Below are 17,431 nucleotides of genomic sequence, written 5' to 3'. Positions count from 1 at the left end.
AGTTTGTTTTTTAGCCATAATGTACCTTTATTTTTGTCATTTTATTTAGATAAGCTTTTACTTAAAAACAGACACTAGGTGCAACAACTTCGAATCCTAAACAATAACATCCTAGTAAAAAATATGTAAGACAAACTGATGTTTATTTATGTCATTAGTTGTTTTTTTTTAAACTGATATGTTCATGTTTGTAAGACTACTGTCAGATGATGCTTTAAAAGTATTTGCTTTTGCATTGGACAGGATCTTTATATATAAAAAGCAATGGCTCCTAAATGTGAACTATTAAATAGTGTTAAAAAGCTGCACTGCTGTATGTCATTTGTGTGCCTGTCCCTTTAAGAAGCTCAAAGACGGTGCGTGAATCTCGTTGCAGTTCGGTCGATCTCGCGATAACGTCACATCAGTGGCGGCTGTTTGGCCCCCTGTCTCAGTCCGGACCGAGTTGTTTCTGACGTTTGAATGAAAAACAGTGCAAATTACCTCCACTTTCGACCCAGGAAATAATGGCTTCAGCCTTGGAGCAGTTTGTGAACAATGTGCGGCAGCTCTCCGCTCAAGGTAGGTCTGCTGAACTCATCGGAATGAGAAGTCTTTGCTAGTTAGCTAGCTTATGCTAACCAATGCCTTGCCGATAGCTAGGCAGCCGAACTGGCCAGACCCCTCTTTTTCCCTTTATCATGTAAACAGACCGCAAAAATGACTTTGTAAGACCACAAGTGTTGTGTAAACAATAATTATCAGATGCGTTGGTACATAGAGACTCTAACGATACAAGTAAACTATACAGTTCATTGCACGAATTATCAAAATTATACTTTTTGTTCCTGATCTGGAAAATAATTTCTGGTTTCTGCTTGCCGGTAGTCCCGCCCACGTCTCACCTGATTGGCTGGAGAACCAAAATCTCAAATTCTATTGGCTGAAAGTCCTCTGTCAGTCCTTTTTGCCCTACTCCTTTTGCAAGGCCTTGACAGGACATCAGACCGAGCATTTGTGCTGAAATATCTTACAGCGCGTTGATTAGAAACTGTAATGCGTTAGTGTGTGCTCTGCCTTTATGAAGACAGCTCATTGATGTGAGTGAATAAAAAAACTATTTGGGTGAGGAAAGTAAAATACACCTCAACACGAGCAAAGTTGAAAGGAAAAGTCAGGATCTGTTCCTTGTGCTTTCAGCATGTTTCTCGTTTGCTTAAATTTTAAACATGGTCATACACCTGTCCCATCCTAACACTTTATCATAATAATGTAACAGCTGCTCACTATTAAAACAAACTCCTGTAAAGCTTTGGTGATGCTTTCTGAGTTTCCAAAGGGCACAGAGCGTTTAACTTTTGTCTTGTTTTTGTCATCCACTACGCCGTTTCCCTCCCAGGTCAGATGACTCAACTGTGTGAGCTGATCAACAAGAGTGGGGAGCTGCTGGCCAAAAATCTGTCCCACCTGGACACGGTGCTGGGGGCTTTGGACATCCAGGAGCACTCCCTTGGCGTGCTGGCTGTGCTGTAAGCCTTTAGCCTCTTCCACCTTAACATGTGGCTTCTATTGTTGCTCTTTTCTGTTTGTAGCATGTGTTAGTATAGCCAGGATCTCACTGGACTGAGACAAGTTGGTGACTCAAAATTGCAAGCAAAGAGGTGATGTTTTATTTCACACTCACAAAGTTTTGTGTTTGGGACCGCTGAGCCTTGCGTCCACATTTTTACCACCTTTTGAGAGCGCACGGCTAGCAGAGCTGGATTCTAGGCTGTGTAAATAATTTTGTTGCCCTCCCTGCCCACGTTGTACCCACCTTGGAATCTTCCTCTACATTATGATTTGTACAGATCAGCTGGTTTGGACAAGTTCTTTAATAATTTCTTGCCTTTGGTGCGATTTTCCTTAATTATTTTTTTTTACCTGAATATTTGTGGTTGTAGCTCTAAGTGTTTTTTTGAATATCCCAAGACCGAAGGAATCCAAAAACACAAATCTGTTCAAATCAGGCGATACGATCCAAAAATAATTAATTTGTTTGTCTGTAAACACAAACATGTAGGTTGTGTTTTCTCTGCAAGCAGCATCTGCTTCAGGACACCTGCACAGAGTCTGTGGTGTAATAACGCTCTGATTGAACGAGTTGCAATACACACCATGTGTGCTATCATTAGTGCGCTCCTCAGGGCACCACAGACCTGATATTGATAAATTTGCTGTGATAAAAAAGCCACTGTTTATTTGTTCCACCTTTTCAAGGGGGTGGTGTCAATGTCTTGGCCTGTGCCGGTGTGACCAACAAAACTGCACTGAGACCAAGCAGATTTATTTTTTCACAAACACTTAGGCACATGTTTTTTTTTAGCGGTTTCAAACAATGCATACAGTGTAAAGTTACTAACAGGTTTCCATACAGCAGCAACAAGATAAATGGGAGTTCATGAAAATGACAAACTAAATTCAGGAGAGTTTGAGACACCCGCAACGGCTTTGCAACTGTTTTGAGAGAAAATTTGACTTGTGTTTGTTTTTCTTTTTTAAAGTTTGAAATTCAAGTGACGAGACTGCAACATCATCCGACCCGTATAAGGAAACTGACCCCCCCCCCGCAAATACTTTCAGACTTTTCGAGATATTTTGAAGACTCCCTCTTAAAGTCTGTTCCCAGTTTGTCGTGAACAGTCACAGCTCAGTGAGACACTGTCTCAGTGAATGCACAAAAAGATTATTATGTTTTAATCCAAATATGAAACACTTATAATAAGTAATGATTATTATTTGGGGTGTAGTCTCATATATAAACCTTTTCTAAAAAATGTAATATTTGATCTGCTTTTCTGGTAAAACTTTGTTTTATCTTTTTTATTTGTTCCTTGTTATTTTTTGTAAGTTGAAAGTTTCATTTACGGTAATATAAAAGTCTTGTCTTTGTTAAAGAGCCTTCTACTCTTCTCCTCTGCTTCAGATTTGTAAAGTTCTCCATGCCAAACATCCCAGACTTTGAGACGCTCTTCTCCCAAGTTCAGCTTTTCATCAGTACCTGCAACGGGGAGCACATTAGATATGCAACAGACACTTGTAAGTCCTCACTGACGGCTTGCTTGCTTTTTATCATGTCAGCAGCGCTTATTACTCTGGTCCTTTGTGTTTTCTCTGAAAAAGAAAAACCCACTCTTTTCTAAGGTTTTACGTATCGGAACATATTAAAAATGATCTGGTTTAATCATTTTCTAAAAACATTCACTTCAAGTGTTCAAAAAAAGTCACATCAGGTTCCAACATTCTTGTTGCTTCCATAAAACTGAAGAGGGCAAGTATGAGCTTGGAGCTGCTGATCAGGTGGACTTGATGCCCTGATCCATCGGTGTGATCACCTCTGAAGATGCAGGAGTTCTGTCAGGTTGCTGCTCCGGACCAGACAGCTGCCAAGGAACAAAGACCTCAATGATCAATCAGCCAAATTGGGAGCACAACTTAGGTTTGCAAAGTTTCGCCTGAATGACCCACAGCACTGTTTATGAGAACGTTTTGGACAAGATACGTGAAACTAACGGAGGAGAGATGCTTTGGGCTCGTTCTGCAGCCACAAGACCTGTGCACTCTGTAGGCACCGAGTCGACCATGAGCTTTGACCAAAGGATTCTAGAGTCGATGTGAGACGGTCTGTGTGACAGCTGAAGCTTGGACCTAACTGGGTCATGATCCTGAACACAGCAGCTACTCTACAAGAGAACGGCAGAAACAGAAATAAAAACATTAAACTGTTAAGAGTGGTCCAAACTAGGGATGCACAATATTATCGGCATGGTATCGGTCGATATTAGCAATAAAGTTCAATATTGGACATCGGCCATTCCATCACAAAAACTCACCGATATAAAAGTTTTGTTAATTTTTTATTTAAGAAACTGTCAAGTATATCTATTAATGCACTACTACTTATACGCTCGTCACTTGTGAACAGGTGGAGTTTAGATTTGTGAAAATGTACAAATTTGCACTGTTCGAGTGTCGTCGTTGTGTTAGCGTAAACGTCTTGAATAAATTTGACATGAAACATAATCCAAGTTGAAGTGTTGCATCACTTTCAGCTCCTTTTTGACATCTGCACTTGGTAGCAGGTCAGATTAACAAAGACCACGCAGAATAATGTAGTATTTTAATTCCACAGCAGAGAAAGTTATGTGGTCTCTGTAAGTTGGTCTAGGGGGAAATATCGGTGTTGGTATCGGTTACAGGCCAAATAAGTTTTAAAATATCTGATATCGGCCAAAAATCCAGTATCGTGCATCCCTTGTCCAAACTTGATTACAGTGCTGTGGTGGGAGCCTAACAGAGCCGAGCTGAAACAGATGTTTGCAAACCTCAATAAACTGATGCAGTGTTCTAAAGAAGAGTGGGCCAAACTTCCCTCACAGCCACAGGAAAGGCTGAACTCAGACTTCTGAGAATTCCTGCTGCATCATGGAGTGCAGTTTGTTTTTCACACACGGCTTTTTGTTTAATAAATCATGACGAGGTGGAGTCTTGTGTGCGCCTGAGGGTAGATTCAAACATAGAACCTCAGACATTTGTTTCTGATGTGTACAACCTTAGATTTGAAAGATATTCATGCTTTTGTAGATGTTCTTCTTGATCATCACATCGTGTTATTTGGCACCCGGGGAGTAGAGTTTAGCGCTAAAGATTAAGTTTAAAGTTGTAAAGTTTATATTTTGCTTTCAAGATTTTAAACATTTAATACAAATATTGCTTTCATTAATACACTTGCTTCCTTTTGTTACTTATACAGTACAATGTATTTATTATTTCTGTCTGTGAACAAGTTTAAACAGGTTCTGTGCATGCAGCGTGTAACTATCTGCTTTTAATGTAGATTTGTTCTTTTGTCTCCTGCAGTTGCTGGTCTCTGTCACCAGCTGACAAACGCCCTTGTAGAGCGGAAACAGGTGAGGGTTCAGAACACACAAACCAGCAGATTATAGAATGTCTTGTCTTTAGCAGAAATGTGTTTTCCTTCACTTTGACTTCTGTTCTTCTGTTTTATTTCATGACTCTTCCAGAAGCTTCTGCTGCAGTTTTTATATAAAACGAGTACCTTACTTGCTGCCGTACACGTTGCACCACTGTATAAGTCGCGTCAGTCCAAATATGTCTAATAAAGTGTAAATAAATATAAATGCATCGCTTTGCATAAATCAGTAAGTCAATAAATCAATAAGTCGCATCCATTACGCGTCACCGCTGACAACCCGGAAATGTGGGCCGGTGTTGTGCCAAAAATCGATTGGCTGCCAAATGACGGCTGCGGGAGCGTGCACGGCAGGACTTTAACAAGAATTTAACAAGATTAACATTTAAAAAGAATTAATTATTAGTTTGCTCGACATGATAGTGAAGGTGTGTCTCAGTTGAACTCGTCCTTAATAAATGCACTTCTATGGTCAGATCAGCTGCATTTCTCCTGGGTGGTGCGGTGAAATGAAGATGATTTGACGTTTGCTCCAGGAGTTCCAAAGCGAGACGAAGGTGGCTTGGTATGGCAAGCCAAGTGTCTCATTAATAGCCACTTTTACCTATTAATGAGACAGTTGGCTTGCCACAGTAGTCAAGGGCCCTCTAGTGGCTGAAAATGGTAATGTTCAATATTTTCCATGCCAGACTGAAGTCGTCTTATCTCGACCAAAAACTTGTTATAAATACGGGGGAAAACATAAATACGTTGCTTTGCTGCGTAAGTCACAGGCACGCTAATTTATGCAAAAAATTGTGACTTATACAGGGAAAATTACGGTAGTTGAAGGAATCTGTTGGGGCTGACTGCACTTCTGTGGTTTTTGTTTGTTTTTAGTCTTTTTTTCATTAACACCTTGTGGCTCGATATGTTCAGTTTCCATAAATAATCCGGGTGTTGGAACAGAAATGAGGAGATTCTGTTGAGACGAGCTGGTTTCTTTGACAAACTGCTGGTTTAGTGACGTGACAGATGACAGCAGTCGGGGCTTTAGATGTTTCCTGTCTTATAATATGTAGGACAAATATCCTCACACACTTTAAGAGTCATACAGTAGCTGTTGACAAACTCGTGGTATAATCAGCTCCTCTGGTCTTCACTAGCTCCAGCTGTGTGGTAGATAAACCACCGTCTCCTTCCTCTCCTGTTACATGCTTGTGTGTTAGCTTCATGTTCTTTAAGAAGACCATCATGCATTGGGGTGTGTCTTGTAGCTGTAGATTGTGTGTGAGACACTGTTCAAACTTTTTCTGCAACTTCCTGCCCCCCCACCCCACTGACATTTGATTTGGTTTATCATCATCCTCACAATCAGAGCTCACATGAGTCCCATCATTTATTCTGTGCAGAGTTTCAGGACCCAGGAGTGGCATGTTTTTCCTTTTTCCGTCTCGCTCTAAATATTTGACCGTGGAGTTTTAAAGCCCGGTTGCTTTCAGTATGTTTGAATGTCCCGGCACGCTGCAGCAGAATCACTCGTGGCTTTTCTCTTCCTCTGACAGCCATTGAGGGGTGTCGTCGTTCTAAAACAGGCAATAGACAAAATGCAGATGAACACAAACCAACTTACCTCAGTTCATGCAGACCTGTGTCAGGTGAGACGTTTACTCCTTCTGATGACTTTATGACCGTACAGTGTGACCCTCTCACTCAACCCCCTGAACTCTTCCCTGTAGCTGTGTTTGTTAGCGAAGTGCTTCAAGCCAGCTCTACCCTTCTTGGAGGTGGACATGATGGACATCTGCAAAGAGAATGGAGCTTATGATGCAAAGCACTTTTTATGTTACTACTATTATGGCGGCATGATCTACACGGGCCTCAAAAACTTTGAAAGAGCACTGTATTTTTATGAACAGGTAAGTTCTTTAGCTGTAAACAGGAAGTCTTCAGAACGGGTCACTTTAGGCCACAGGTGCGCCCGCGTTGTTCCTGATGTGTCTCTTTTTGTTGACAGGCAATAACCACTCCAGCCATGGCAGTGAGCCACATCATGTTAGAAGCGTATAAGAAGTACATCCTGGTGTCGCTCATCCTCCACGGCAAAGTGCAGCCGCTGCCCAAATACACCTCACAAATAGTAGGGAGGTTCATCAAGGTACACACGGCACAGCTTTATTGTCATTTCCATCACATCTGATGAGGTGGAATGAAATTATGTACACAGGGTCCCAGTTACTTCCAAAAGTAGCAAAAATATAAAGTGTAAAAATAAACGGTTTATAAGGATCTAAGATATACACTAAACATTAATCATGTAAAACAGTTTGAAGTATGAACAGCAGCCTGAACATGAGTCTGTGCTGATCAGATGGGTATGAATGAATGAATTCAGCAGCATGAGATCAGCAGCATGAGATCAGCAGCACAGACAAAGTGACATATCACCAATTACAGTGATTATCCTGGTTAGGGATTTATGAGTAACAGCTTCAGGGTAGAAGCTGTTCCTCAGTCTAGTGGTTCTACACTTTCAGCAGACCCCATTCATTTTTATTTAGTGTTTTATTGGTTGATACATAAAACGTGTGTGAGGACGCAGGTTGATGTGGTCATGATAAACACGTGCATTAGATCTGTTCAAACAAAATACAGTTCTGTGGTTGAAAGCTTATATTTACTGAGCACATCATTCACACAAATGTCTCCATCTCTGCTAAAAGATGCTACTTTTAAGGATCGTTTTTTCTTTTTTGTAACTTGTTTACTTTGTCTAATGAGCCTAAATTAGGGATGCACAATATTGGATTTATGGCTGATATGTTAAAACTTATTTGGCCGCTAACCGATACCAATACTGATATTTTCCTTAGACCTACTTACAGAGACTACATAGTTTTCTCTGCTGTGCAATTAAAATACTACATTATTCTGAATGGTGTTTGTCAGTTTGGTCTGCTACCAAATGCAAATGGGACTGAAAATGATTAAATATAATATAATATTTTATTTATATATATATATATATATATATATATATATATATAAATAATAAATAAATAATGTCTGAAATTTAACTTAATTGCTAATGTCATCCGATAGCATTGTGCATCCCTAGCCTAAATGGAACAGGTTCTGCTTCTACATGTGTCCATTTTGTCTCACACGAGTATTTAAACAAGCATATTTTACCCTGGCCCCAAACTTATTAGGAACTTTATGGATTTTCAGTTTTTAACTCAAATGTAAAATGTGCAATCATTGAAAGAAGCACTTTCACTGTCAATCCAGTCAAACTCATTAGTTTCTTATTTGTTTGATTTCTTTTGGTAAGAATATTTGTCTCGATTTTAGTTCCACTCTTCAGTATCAGTTTTTCCCAGTTTGGCCAGATGGGGCAAAAATAATTCAGACAACATGAACAGACCGCTTTCATCATAATATAATTATTTTTAAACAGTCACTTAGTCTGTTTGGTATTATAGTTAATAACTTTATGAACTGAAAGCAACAGAAGCATTGGAAAAAAAAGAGACTAAAATCTGGTGAGCAGCTAAATCCTCTATTTGAGCCTCAAACATCCTTTTGTTGCTTCAGTTGTGTTGCTCGCTGTGTGAACACAAACGTTAACAGTAACGTGTCTTCTGTCCTCTCTTTTCTGCTTGTGCCTCAGCCCCTGAGCAACGCATATCATGAATTAGCTCAGGTGTACACCACCAACAACCCGTCTGAGCTGCGCGGCCTGGTCAACAAACACAGCGAAACGTTCACGCGAGACAACAACACGGGCCTGGTCAAACAGTGCCTCTCCTCCCTCTACAAGAAGAACATCCAGAGGCTAACCAAGGTGGGCCGGTGGTTTTTACAAGTGGGCCAGGGATTGGGTAATTAACTGCTGGTAAAGGAGCAACCATGCAATAAGAGCTTGGTCATTAAAATATGGTTGAAGTGTCCACACGTCTGAGCAGCTTGTTACTGTTCAAACACTTACTAGTCTAAAGCGATCCGTGAACAAAACCAGATTTTCCAACAGCTGGAAGTTGAAGCTCAGGTCGACTCTCGACGTACGACACAGTCAATATTTACAGAAACACGTCGGATAGAAGAAGCTGTGTGAAACTCCCAAAGTCCACTCCGTCGCTCTGCACCTACAATAACTTCAAATAATTGTTGTTGTTTTTGCCATTTTTCTTCATTAAGTTGCTTCAGTTGCCGTCAAGCAGAGGTCTGGACTTTACCTGGACCGGATTTGTTTGGTCTGTCGTAGATCTGCTGCTCGTGTGGGATCAGTTTGTGAGGCTCAGTTTGGGCCGAGCTTCAGCTGTCAAGCTGATCTGACTAGAATATTTTTTTCTACCTTCGCCTTATAATCTAGCTGTTTTTGCTATTTTTTTTGGCAATCTTATTTTAATTTGTTTGAAAAAATTTGAGATTTTTTTTTTTTAGTCAGAATGAATGAAAACAGTCAACTCTCAGCCAAAAATTGATTTATAAATATGGAAAATATCCATGAATACGTCGCTTCAGCCTTTAAGTCGCAGGGCATGTAACTTGTGCAAAAAAACACGATTTATTCAGCAAAACATATGTTAGATATTCATGGTTAGCTTAATGACTGCCCAAGTTTTATGTCTGCAAAAGGAGCCCAAAGCCTCCTGCACGAGTCAGCATGGCACTGAGCATCATGTCCAGCCAGCTCCACCTGTCTGTGTCGAGAACATTTTTACACAAGCCTACATGTTTGTCTGAACATCACAACTCGCTCACTTTTCTGGTCTTCAGTGAAAACCATCATTTTCTATACGTACTGTCACTTGAATCATTCAAGCCTGTAAGGTCTGAGGCTCTTGTTTTTGCACGGTCTGACTTTAGGGTGAATTTGTTGGAATGTCCTGGGAAGACTGGCAGCTTGCTTCATGGTTTTCCACTCGTAAATAATATTTCTTACTCTAGAATGAAGGGTTGGTAATTACTACTAAATGGCTTTATGATGCTTGTCCAACTGGCGAGCTTCTCTAAGGTCATTGTTGATGTCTTTCCATCTCGGCACTGTTGCCACCCACCTGTATGCTCCTGACACATTGTCCAGTTTTAAGACTGGGCTTAAGACTTTCCTTTTTCCTAAATCCTATAGTTAGGGTTGGCTTGTTATGCTGCCTTAAGTTTAGACTACTGGACGACAAATTGTCCTCATTTCTTTAAATGAATTGTTAAAATTGAATAGTTTTCATTTGATATTATTTGTATCTTAACGTGATTCTTGACCTGCCATTGTGTATCTGTTCCTCTCAAACCCAGCCGCCCGAAACAGACGGCTGCTTGTCCTGAGCCTGGTTCTGTTAAATGAGGGAGTTTTTCCTTTCCACTGTCGCCTTCATGCTTGCTCAAGATGAGAGTTGTTTGATGGAGTTAAATTCAAAGCAGTCTGCTCCTCAGATAAATAATGTGGATGTTTCTGTTCAGTGTCCTGAGATGACTTCTGTTGCGACTTGGTGCTAAATAAATAAACTGAACTGGATTGAGCATGCTGTCAGAAATAGTCCAGATCAGTCACAGTTGGCTGAAGTTAGAAAAGTTGTGCAGTAACTAAAGGAGTTGTGTGTCCTGCATACATTCAAGCCCTGACGAGCATCAGCTCAGCCACACTGAACGTTTAGTGCATGAGAACAACATTCTGTGTTCAATCCAATCCACTTTATTTATTTAGCACCAAGTCACAACAGAAGTCATCTCAGGGAACTGAACAGAAATATTCATATATACAAATAATAATTTAACATGATGATGAGGTGACAGTGCAACAACGACGTGTGCACGTGACATCAGTGGCACATTTCTGGTTTCTTTAGGTTAAATATCAGTCTGCTGTAGTTTTCAGCTCCGTAACTGGAATCAGATGAGAGTAAATGTGCTCATCAGATCTGAAACCAGTTTGTGTTTCCTCCAACCCCTGCAGACCTTCCTGACGTTGTCTTTGCAAGACATGGCGAGTCGAGTGCAGCTTTCAGGTCCGCAGGAAGCAGAGAAATACGTCTTGCACATGGTGAGCCCTGCACAAACTCAACAGATGATGCACATTTTGTTGTTTATCATATTCACATAAAATGATCTTGTCTCTACTTTTGAACGTGTTTGACATTATTTCTGCACACCCCGTTGACTTTTTCGTTGCGTTTCTTCTCGTTGCTGTTTCAGATTGAGGATGGTGAGATCTATGCTAGCATTAACCAAAAAGATGGCATGGTCTGCTTCCATGACAACCCAGAAAAATACAACAACCCTGCCATGCTCCACAAAATAGACCAAGAGGTGATGGACCGCCACAGCCAGCCAGCAGGCCTTTGCTGGTTTTCAAGTCTTGCTCTATGTTTTAAAGCTGGCCTGTTTTTACTTTACAGATGTTGAAATGTATAGAGCTGGACGAAAAGCTAAAGTCTATGGATCAAGAAATTACAGTAAATCCACAGTTTGTGCAGAAGGTGAGACGATGTTTTCACTTCTTTCTATAGGATTCATGCTTCATGTCAGAGACCTGTTCTGAATGTTAGTTTTTAATTATAGCAGTGCCCCTCAGTGCAAACAGTTTATTACAGGAAATTACAAACATTTATGTTTGCAGATGATTCTGTGATCTGATGAGAACAGGGAACAGGTGGAAGAGAACTTAGAGAGGTGGAGGTATGCCCTTGAAAGAAGAGAAATGAAAGTCAGCCGTAGTAAGACAGAGTCCATGTGTGTGAATGAGAGGGAGGAGGTGGAACAGTGAGGCTGCAAGGAGCAGAGGTCACAAAGGTGCAGGACTTCAAGACTTGGGCTCCACTGTCCAGGAAAATGGGGGGTGTGGTAAAGAAGTGAAGAAGAGAGTCCAGGCAGGATGGAGTGATGGAGAAAAGTTTCATGAGTGATTTGTGACAAAAGGGTGTCAACAAAGGTCAAAGAAAAAGTTTACAAGACTGTGGTGAGACCAGCTGTGTTGTATGGTCTGGAGACAGAGACATGGACAAAAAGACAGGAGAAAGAACTGGAAGTGGCAGAAATGAAGATGTTGAGGTTCTCCTTAGGGGTGACAAGGATGGATAAGATTAGGAATGAGATCATCAGAGGTGCAGCACAGGTTGAACAACTGGGAGATAAAGTTGAGAGGCCAGACTGAGATGGTTTGGACATGTCCAGAGGAGGGACAGTGGTTTGGACATGTCCAGAGGAGGGACAGTGGGTATATTGGTAGAAGGATGTTAGAAATGCAGCTGGCAGGAAAAAGACAAAGAGGAGATATATGGATGCAGTTGGAGAGGACATGGAGGTAGGTGGAGTGAGGACAGAGTGAGGTGGAGGAGGATGACTCACTGTGGAGACCCTGAAGAGGGAAAAGCTGAAAGAAGAAGACAAACATTGGTGAACGTCAGCTAATGTGAGGAATGATGGCATGAAAGGTGCCAAACCTCACTTTTCTATCAAGTAACATTTTGGTATGTAACGATGTCAGAGTCAGAGTCAGAGTTTCTTTATTGTCATTCGCACCTCATGTGGTACATGTGGTGGAGCGAAATTATGTACACGGGGTCCCAGTTACATCCAACAATAAAATGTATAAGAAAAACAGTAATAACATCTAAGATATGAACTAAGAAAAACATCAACTAAGCACTCATAACATAAAACATTGAACATCAGCACAAACATGAACATGAACATGATGTAAAGAGACGGTTTAGTTTACAGACAGAAAAGTTGAAACACGCTGCAGTCAGTGTGAAGACCAAAGGAAAAACACTACAGTGTACTAATGATTTCAAGATATTTTAACAAACCTGAACACGTTAATGTTTAGCTGAGTTTGAAATTTGGTAAATGCCACCAAGCATGCATCATCAGTGCTCCTGGAGTAATGCAGGTAGATGAGGTCCACTTCACTCTGGAGGATCTTTGCAGAAATTTATCCAGTTTCCTAAAATATTTTGATAATATTAAGAACATTAGATGATAGCAGTGGTTTTATTTAAACCTTTTTTTTTTACCAGAAAAGAAATCTATTGAAATTATTAATCTCTTTCAAACCAGATTCTAAAAAAGTTGGGACACTAAACAAATTGTGAATAAAAACTGAATGCAATGATGTGGACATGGCAAATGTCAATATTTTATTCGTAATATAACATAGATGACAGATCAAAAGTTTAATCAGAGTAAATGTAACATTTTAAAGGAAAAATATGTTGATTCAAAATTTCACAGTATCAACAAATCTCAAAAAAGTTCGGACAAGTAGCAATAAGTGGCTGGAAAAAGGAAATTGAGCATATAACGAACAGCTGGAAGACCAATTAACACTAATTAGGTCAATTGACAACATGATTGAGTATAAAAGAACTTCTCAGAGTGTCAGTGTCTCTCAGAAGCCAAGATGGTAAGAGGATCACCAATTCCACCATTGTTGCGCAGAAAGATAGTGCAGCAATACCAGAATGGTGTTACCCAGCGTAAAATAGCAAAGACTTTTAAGTTATCATCATCAACCGTGCATAACATCATCAAAAGATTCAGAGAATCTGGAACAATTGCTGTGCGTAAGGGTCAAGGCCGTAAAACTCTACTGGATGCTCGTGATCTCCGGGCTCTTAAACGTCACTGCACCTCAAACAGGAATGCCACTGTCAAGAAAATAACAGAATGGGCTCAGGAATACTTCCAGAAAGCATTGTCAGTGAACACAATCCACCATGCCATCCGCCGTTGCCAGCTGAAACTCTACAGTGCAAAGAGGAAGTGTAAGTTGCATCTATTATGCGTCACTGCTGGCTTCCTGGAAATGTGGGCTGGTATGACAAAAATCGATTGGCTGCCAAATGGCGGTCGCGGGAGCGTGCACGGGAGGACTTTAACAAGAATTTAACAAGATGTAACATTTAAAAACAATTATTTGTGTGCTTGAAATTATAGCAAAGATGTGTCTCAGTTCAACTTTTGCTTAATAAATGCACTTTAATGGTCAAATCAGCTGCATTTTGAAAGCAGATTTGCAGCTGCTGGAGCGTGCAGAGGGAGGACTCACTGTGCATTTCATCGAAATTTACCAAGATAACCACCTAAAAACAATTATTTGTTTGTTCAACATTATAAAAAGGTGTGTCTTAGTTGAGCTTTTCCTTAATAAATGCATTTTAATGGTCAAATCAGCTGCATTTCTCCTGAGCGGTGACATGCAGCTGATTGGACGTTTTCTCCAGGAGTTCCAGAGTGAGACGAAGGTGGCTTGGTATGGCAAGCCAAGTGTCTCATTAATAGCCACTTTTACCTATTAATGAGACACTTGGCTTGCCATTTTACTCGAGGGCCCTCTAGTGGCTGAATATGGTAGTGTTCAATATTTTCTATGTCAGAATGAATGAATTTGTCAGATCTCAGCCAAAAATTTATTATAAATATGGAGAAAAAAAAACGTATATTAGTCACTTCGGTGTATAAGTTGCAGGGTATGCTAATTTATGCAAAAAGTGCGACCTATGCAGCAAAAAGTACGGTAATATTAAAATATTCAGAACAAAACATGCGGTAATAAAACACAAAATACAATGCAAGTTTAAATAATATCACAATTTAAGACACTTAAACATTACAGGTGCAATATGTGACTAAAACCTCTGACAGTTTTTGTTTAAACCTAGATAAAGGAATGAAAGACTCCAACCTCAACTTAAACTGCAGGTCATTCCAAGACAATGGGCTGAAATGGCTCTGTGCACCAAGGGCACCTCAAACCACAGCCTGGTCCTGAGACTGTGCGTTCTGTAGTGAAATGAACTTGGAGCAGATGTACGATGGTCATTTTCCTAACATGGCTTTGTATATGAAAATACACCAATGCTTCATCCTTCCAATATTGATTTATTTATTGTTTTAATATTGTTTCCCCTACCGTTATCTGGTCGTAGCAGATGGACACTTGTCCTGAGCCTGATTCAGCTCAAGGTTTCTTCTTCATGAGGGAGTTTTTCCTTTCCACTGTCGCCTTCATGCTCAAGATGAGTCTGCGATGAAGTTAGACTCAAGTTCATGTGTCTTTAATGTCACTCGCATCACATGGTACATGAGGTGCAACAAAATTGGGTACTCAAGGTCCAGTTGCACCCAAAAAAAAAATATATATATATTCTATAAATAAAAATAATATATAAGGATCTAAAATATGCACTAACAATAATCATATAAATGAAGAGCCTGAACCTGAGTCAGTTGTGAGCAGATGCTTCTGATTTCAGCAGCTTATGGGTAAGAAATCAGCAGCATAGATAAAGTGTCATACTGGATACTATAAAAGAAATGCTTAAAACACAATCATTATTCTTGTTTGCAACAAAAGTAAAATCTAGGATATCGAAGAATCCCTTCAGGGTATTTTTATTAAACGTTTCCGACTATCTTTTTGTGAGCTGGCTTGTGTTTTTTTTAATGGTGATGCAGCAGAAAGCGATTTTCAGTCGTTCTGTTTGTCGTCTTAACAGGTGACGTTTATGAACTGTGCCTTTTTAAATTTTCTTCCAGAGTATGGGATCGCAGGAGGACGATGTTGGTAGCAAAACGTCAAGTTATTCATGAGGGGCCTTGAGCAGGGACGGAACGCCACAGCCACCCAACACGTTCTTCCCGGGATGAGTTGGATTTTTTTTTAAAAGAGGAAAAATAAACAACAATCTGTTGCATAAGGACATTGGTCAAGGAAAATCTAATTGTGTGGAATGATGATAAATTTGGTTATTCTTACTTCACCGTGTCTTAAGGATAACAAAAGATCCTTACAGATAAAGGAAAAAAAAAACTTAGTTTTGTCAGTGTTTTATTTATCAATGTTCAGGTTGGAGCGCCACTGCTGCATTGACACAAACCACAACAATAAAACTGGACTTATCTGTTCCAAACATATGTGTGAATAATCTCACTGTTTGTTTTGGTTCTCCTGCATGACAGCCAGAACTTGAAGGGCATTACATGTGACGAGGAATAAATATGGTTCTGTTCCACATTTGTAAAGACGTCAACAATCGTTTTCTTCTCCCTCCTTAGCTAGAATGTAAATACCATCGATTGCAAAACTGTACAAATGGACATAGTTTTGATGAAGCTAGGCGTTGTGGAGAAGTCGAACACAACGGTGCGCCTTGTTTTGGTTTGTTTTTCCTTTCTTGGTTTTAGATCAGATCCACTAGAGGTCGCTCTGTACAGAAAACTGTTTTGACAGCTTGTTGCAGGCAGCGGAGTCAAACCAAACTGTCATGTGACTGGGAGCTTGAGCAGTGCGATTGTGGGTCTGTTAATAAATTGTTTAAGAATATTACTGTCGGTTGTGCCTCTCTAAGGTTTGTTTGAGTGGTTGTGTACTGCTGATAACCACACATGTCGCTTTGAAGCTGAGCAACACAAGCGGATGTGGTTTGCAGTGGGCGCACTCCTTTTCATGCTACAGACTGAAGACCTGGTTCAATGCGATAAGCGGGAACGGGAGATCCTAAAAGGAGAGCAAGGCATGTGCCAGTGGATAAAGGTATTATCTTAAATTATAGACAACCGGTCATGCGATATATTCTTGCTTCTGGTAACGAGTTTTCAGAGGGACATTATGCTTATAATCGCGTGCAAACTCCGCCTGTTTGCAAACAGACTTGTCGCTTTGTCAGCCGAGTTACAAATCGTGCGCAGCCACTGAAGCTACCAATCACGACGCAGTACTCGTTTATGGGGTGGAGCTTAGTGAAAAGAAAAAAAAAACACCGTTTGGCACACGCCAATCACGCCAGCCTCCAGGCTCTGATTGGTCCGCCGGTATGAAAGAGGCGGGTCTTTATGCTCACCGTAGAAGCCACTGTTGAAATTCCAATGCTACCAACTTTAGCCAGCGTGCTAATATTATGTCATTTAGTGATTTCGCTGAACTGCATGTGCCGCGTGCTGCTAGACTTTAATGCGTTAATTGTATTTGTCTTCAGAACGGACACATTATTCAATTAGCTTTGAATGTTTTCCGCTGCGCGTGTCTCCAACCACCGACACCAGGACATGTCCAGTTAGCCCGGACGCAGCAGCCTTACTACGATAACGAACCTGGCGAGCTAGCCCTGAGGAGGGGGGAGCCCGTTTGGACCGGGGGCTGCTGCGTGCTCTGAGCAGGTTCCATCGCAGTAAAACCGGATGTTGTGGCTGCCATGAGTCCCGCAGGCTGTCCTCATGTGAACGGCTTCAAAGTGGACAACTGGAAGCAGAACCTGAGGCTCATTTATCAGTGCTTCGTGTGGAGCGGTTCGACCGAGACCAGAAAACGCAAGGTAACGAGAAGTGGGGAGGACGAGGGTTGTTTGTGTGCGTGGACAGCCCCCGCCCTTCCAAACACAACCACGCACCAGTAATGGACAAAAACTGTCCACTCTGAGGCTTCATGTCTGATAATGAGACCTAATGAGTGTAGGCTGTCCACACAGAGACATTAAAACCAGGCTGTCCACAGAGAGA

At 40.8% G+C, this 17,431-nt stretch overlaps 2 protein-coding genes across 2 annotated transcripts in view; both read left to right on the top strand.

The window, feature by feature from the left end:
• The first annotated feature begins 384 nt into the window (after window positions 1-384).
• On the top strand, window positions 385-15,846 carry cops3 (COP9 signalosome subunit 3). Its single transcript, XM_037690712.1, has 12 exons — window positions 385-561; window positions 1,379-1,508; window positions 2,945-3,057; window positions 4,879-4,928; window positions 6,496-6,588; window positions 6,670-6,849; window positions 6,948-7,088; window positions 8,604-8,777; window positions 10,887-10,973; window positions 11,126-11,239; window positions 11,329-11,409; window positions 15,473-15,846. The coding sequence occupies exons 1-12, from the start codon at window positions 507-509 to the stop codon at window positions 15,524-15,526; spliced, it is 1,272 nt and encodes a 423-aa protein (XP_037546640.1). The 5' UTR covers window positions 385-506; the 3' UTR covers window positions 15,527-15,846.
• A 1,281-nt stretch (window positions 15,847-17,127) lies between these two features.
• The window catches only part of usp22 (ubiquitin specific peptidase 22), a 25,921-nt gene continuing 25,617 nt past the window's right edge, over window positions 17,128-17,431 (top strand). The window contains exon 1 of the mRNA XM_037690711.1: window positions 17,128-17,247. Coding sequence (XP_037546639.1) covers window positions 17,128-17,247 — 120 coding nt within the window. The remainder of the gene's footprint in view (window positions 17,248-17,431) is intronic.

The sequence above is a fragment of the Nematolebias whitei genome, chromosome 17 (genome assembly GCF_014905685.2).
Source record: "Nematolebias whitei isolate Nwh7 chromosome 17, NemWhi1, whole genome shotgun sequence".
Lineage (NCBI taxonomy): Eukaryota > Metazoa > Chordata > Actinopteri > Cyprinodontiformes > Rivulidae > Nematolebias > Nematolebias whitei.
This window is presented reverse-complemented; position numbering and strand designations above follow the sequence as displayed.

Excerpts from the sequence above, each read along its gene's own strand:
- cops3 (XM_037690712.1), top strand. The coding sequence starts at position 507 with ATGGCTTCAGCCTTGGAGCAGTTTGTGAACAATGTGCGGCAGCTCTCC. Across the intron at positions 8,778-10,886 it reads ACATCCAGAGGCTAACCAAG|ACCTTCCTGACGTTGTCTTT; the intron begins GTGGGCCGGTGG and ends CAACCCCTGCAG. Across the intron at positions 11,410-15,472 it reads ATCCACAGTTTGTGCAGAAG|AGTATGGGATCGCAGGAGGA; the intron begins GTGAGACGATGT and ends ATTTTCTTCCAG.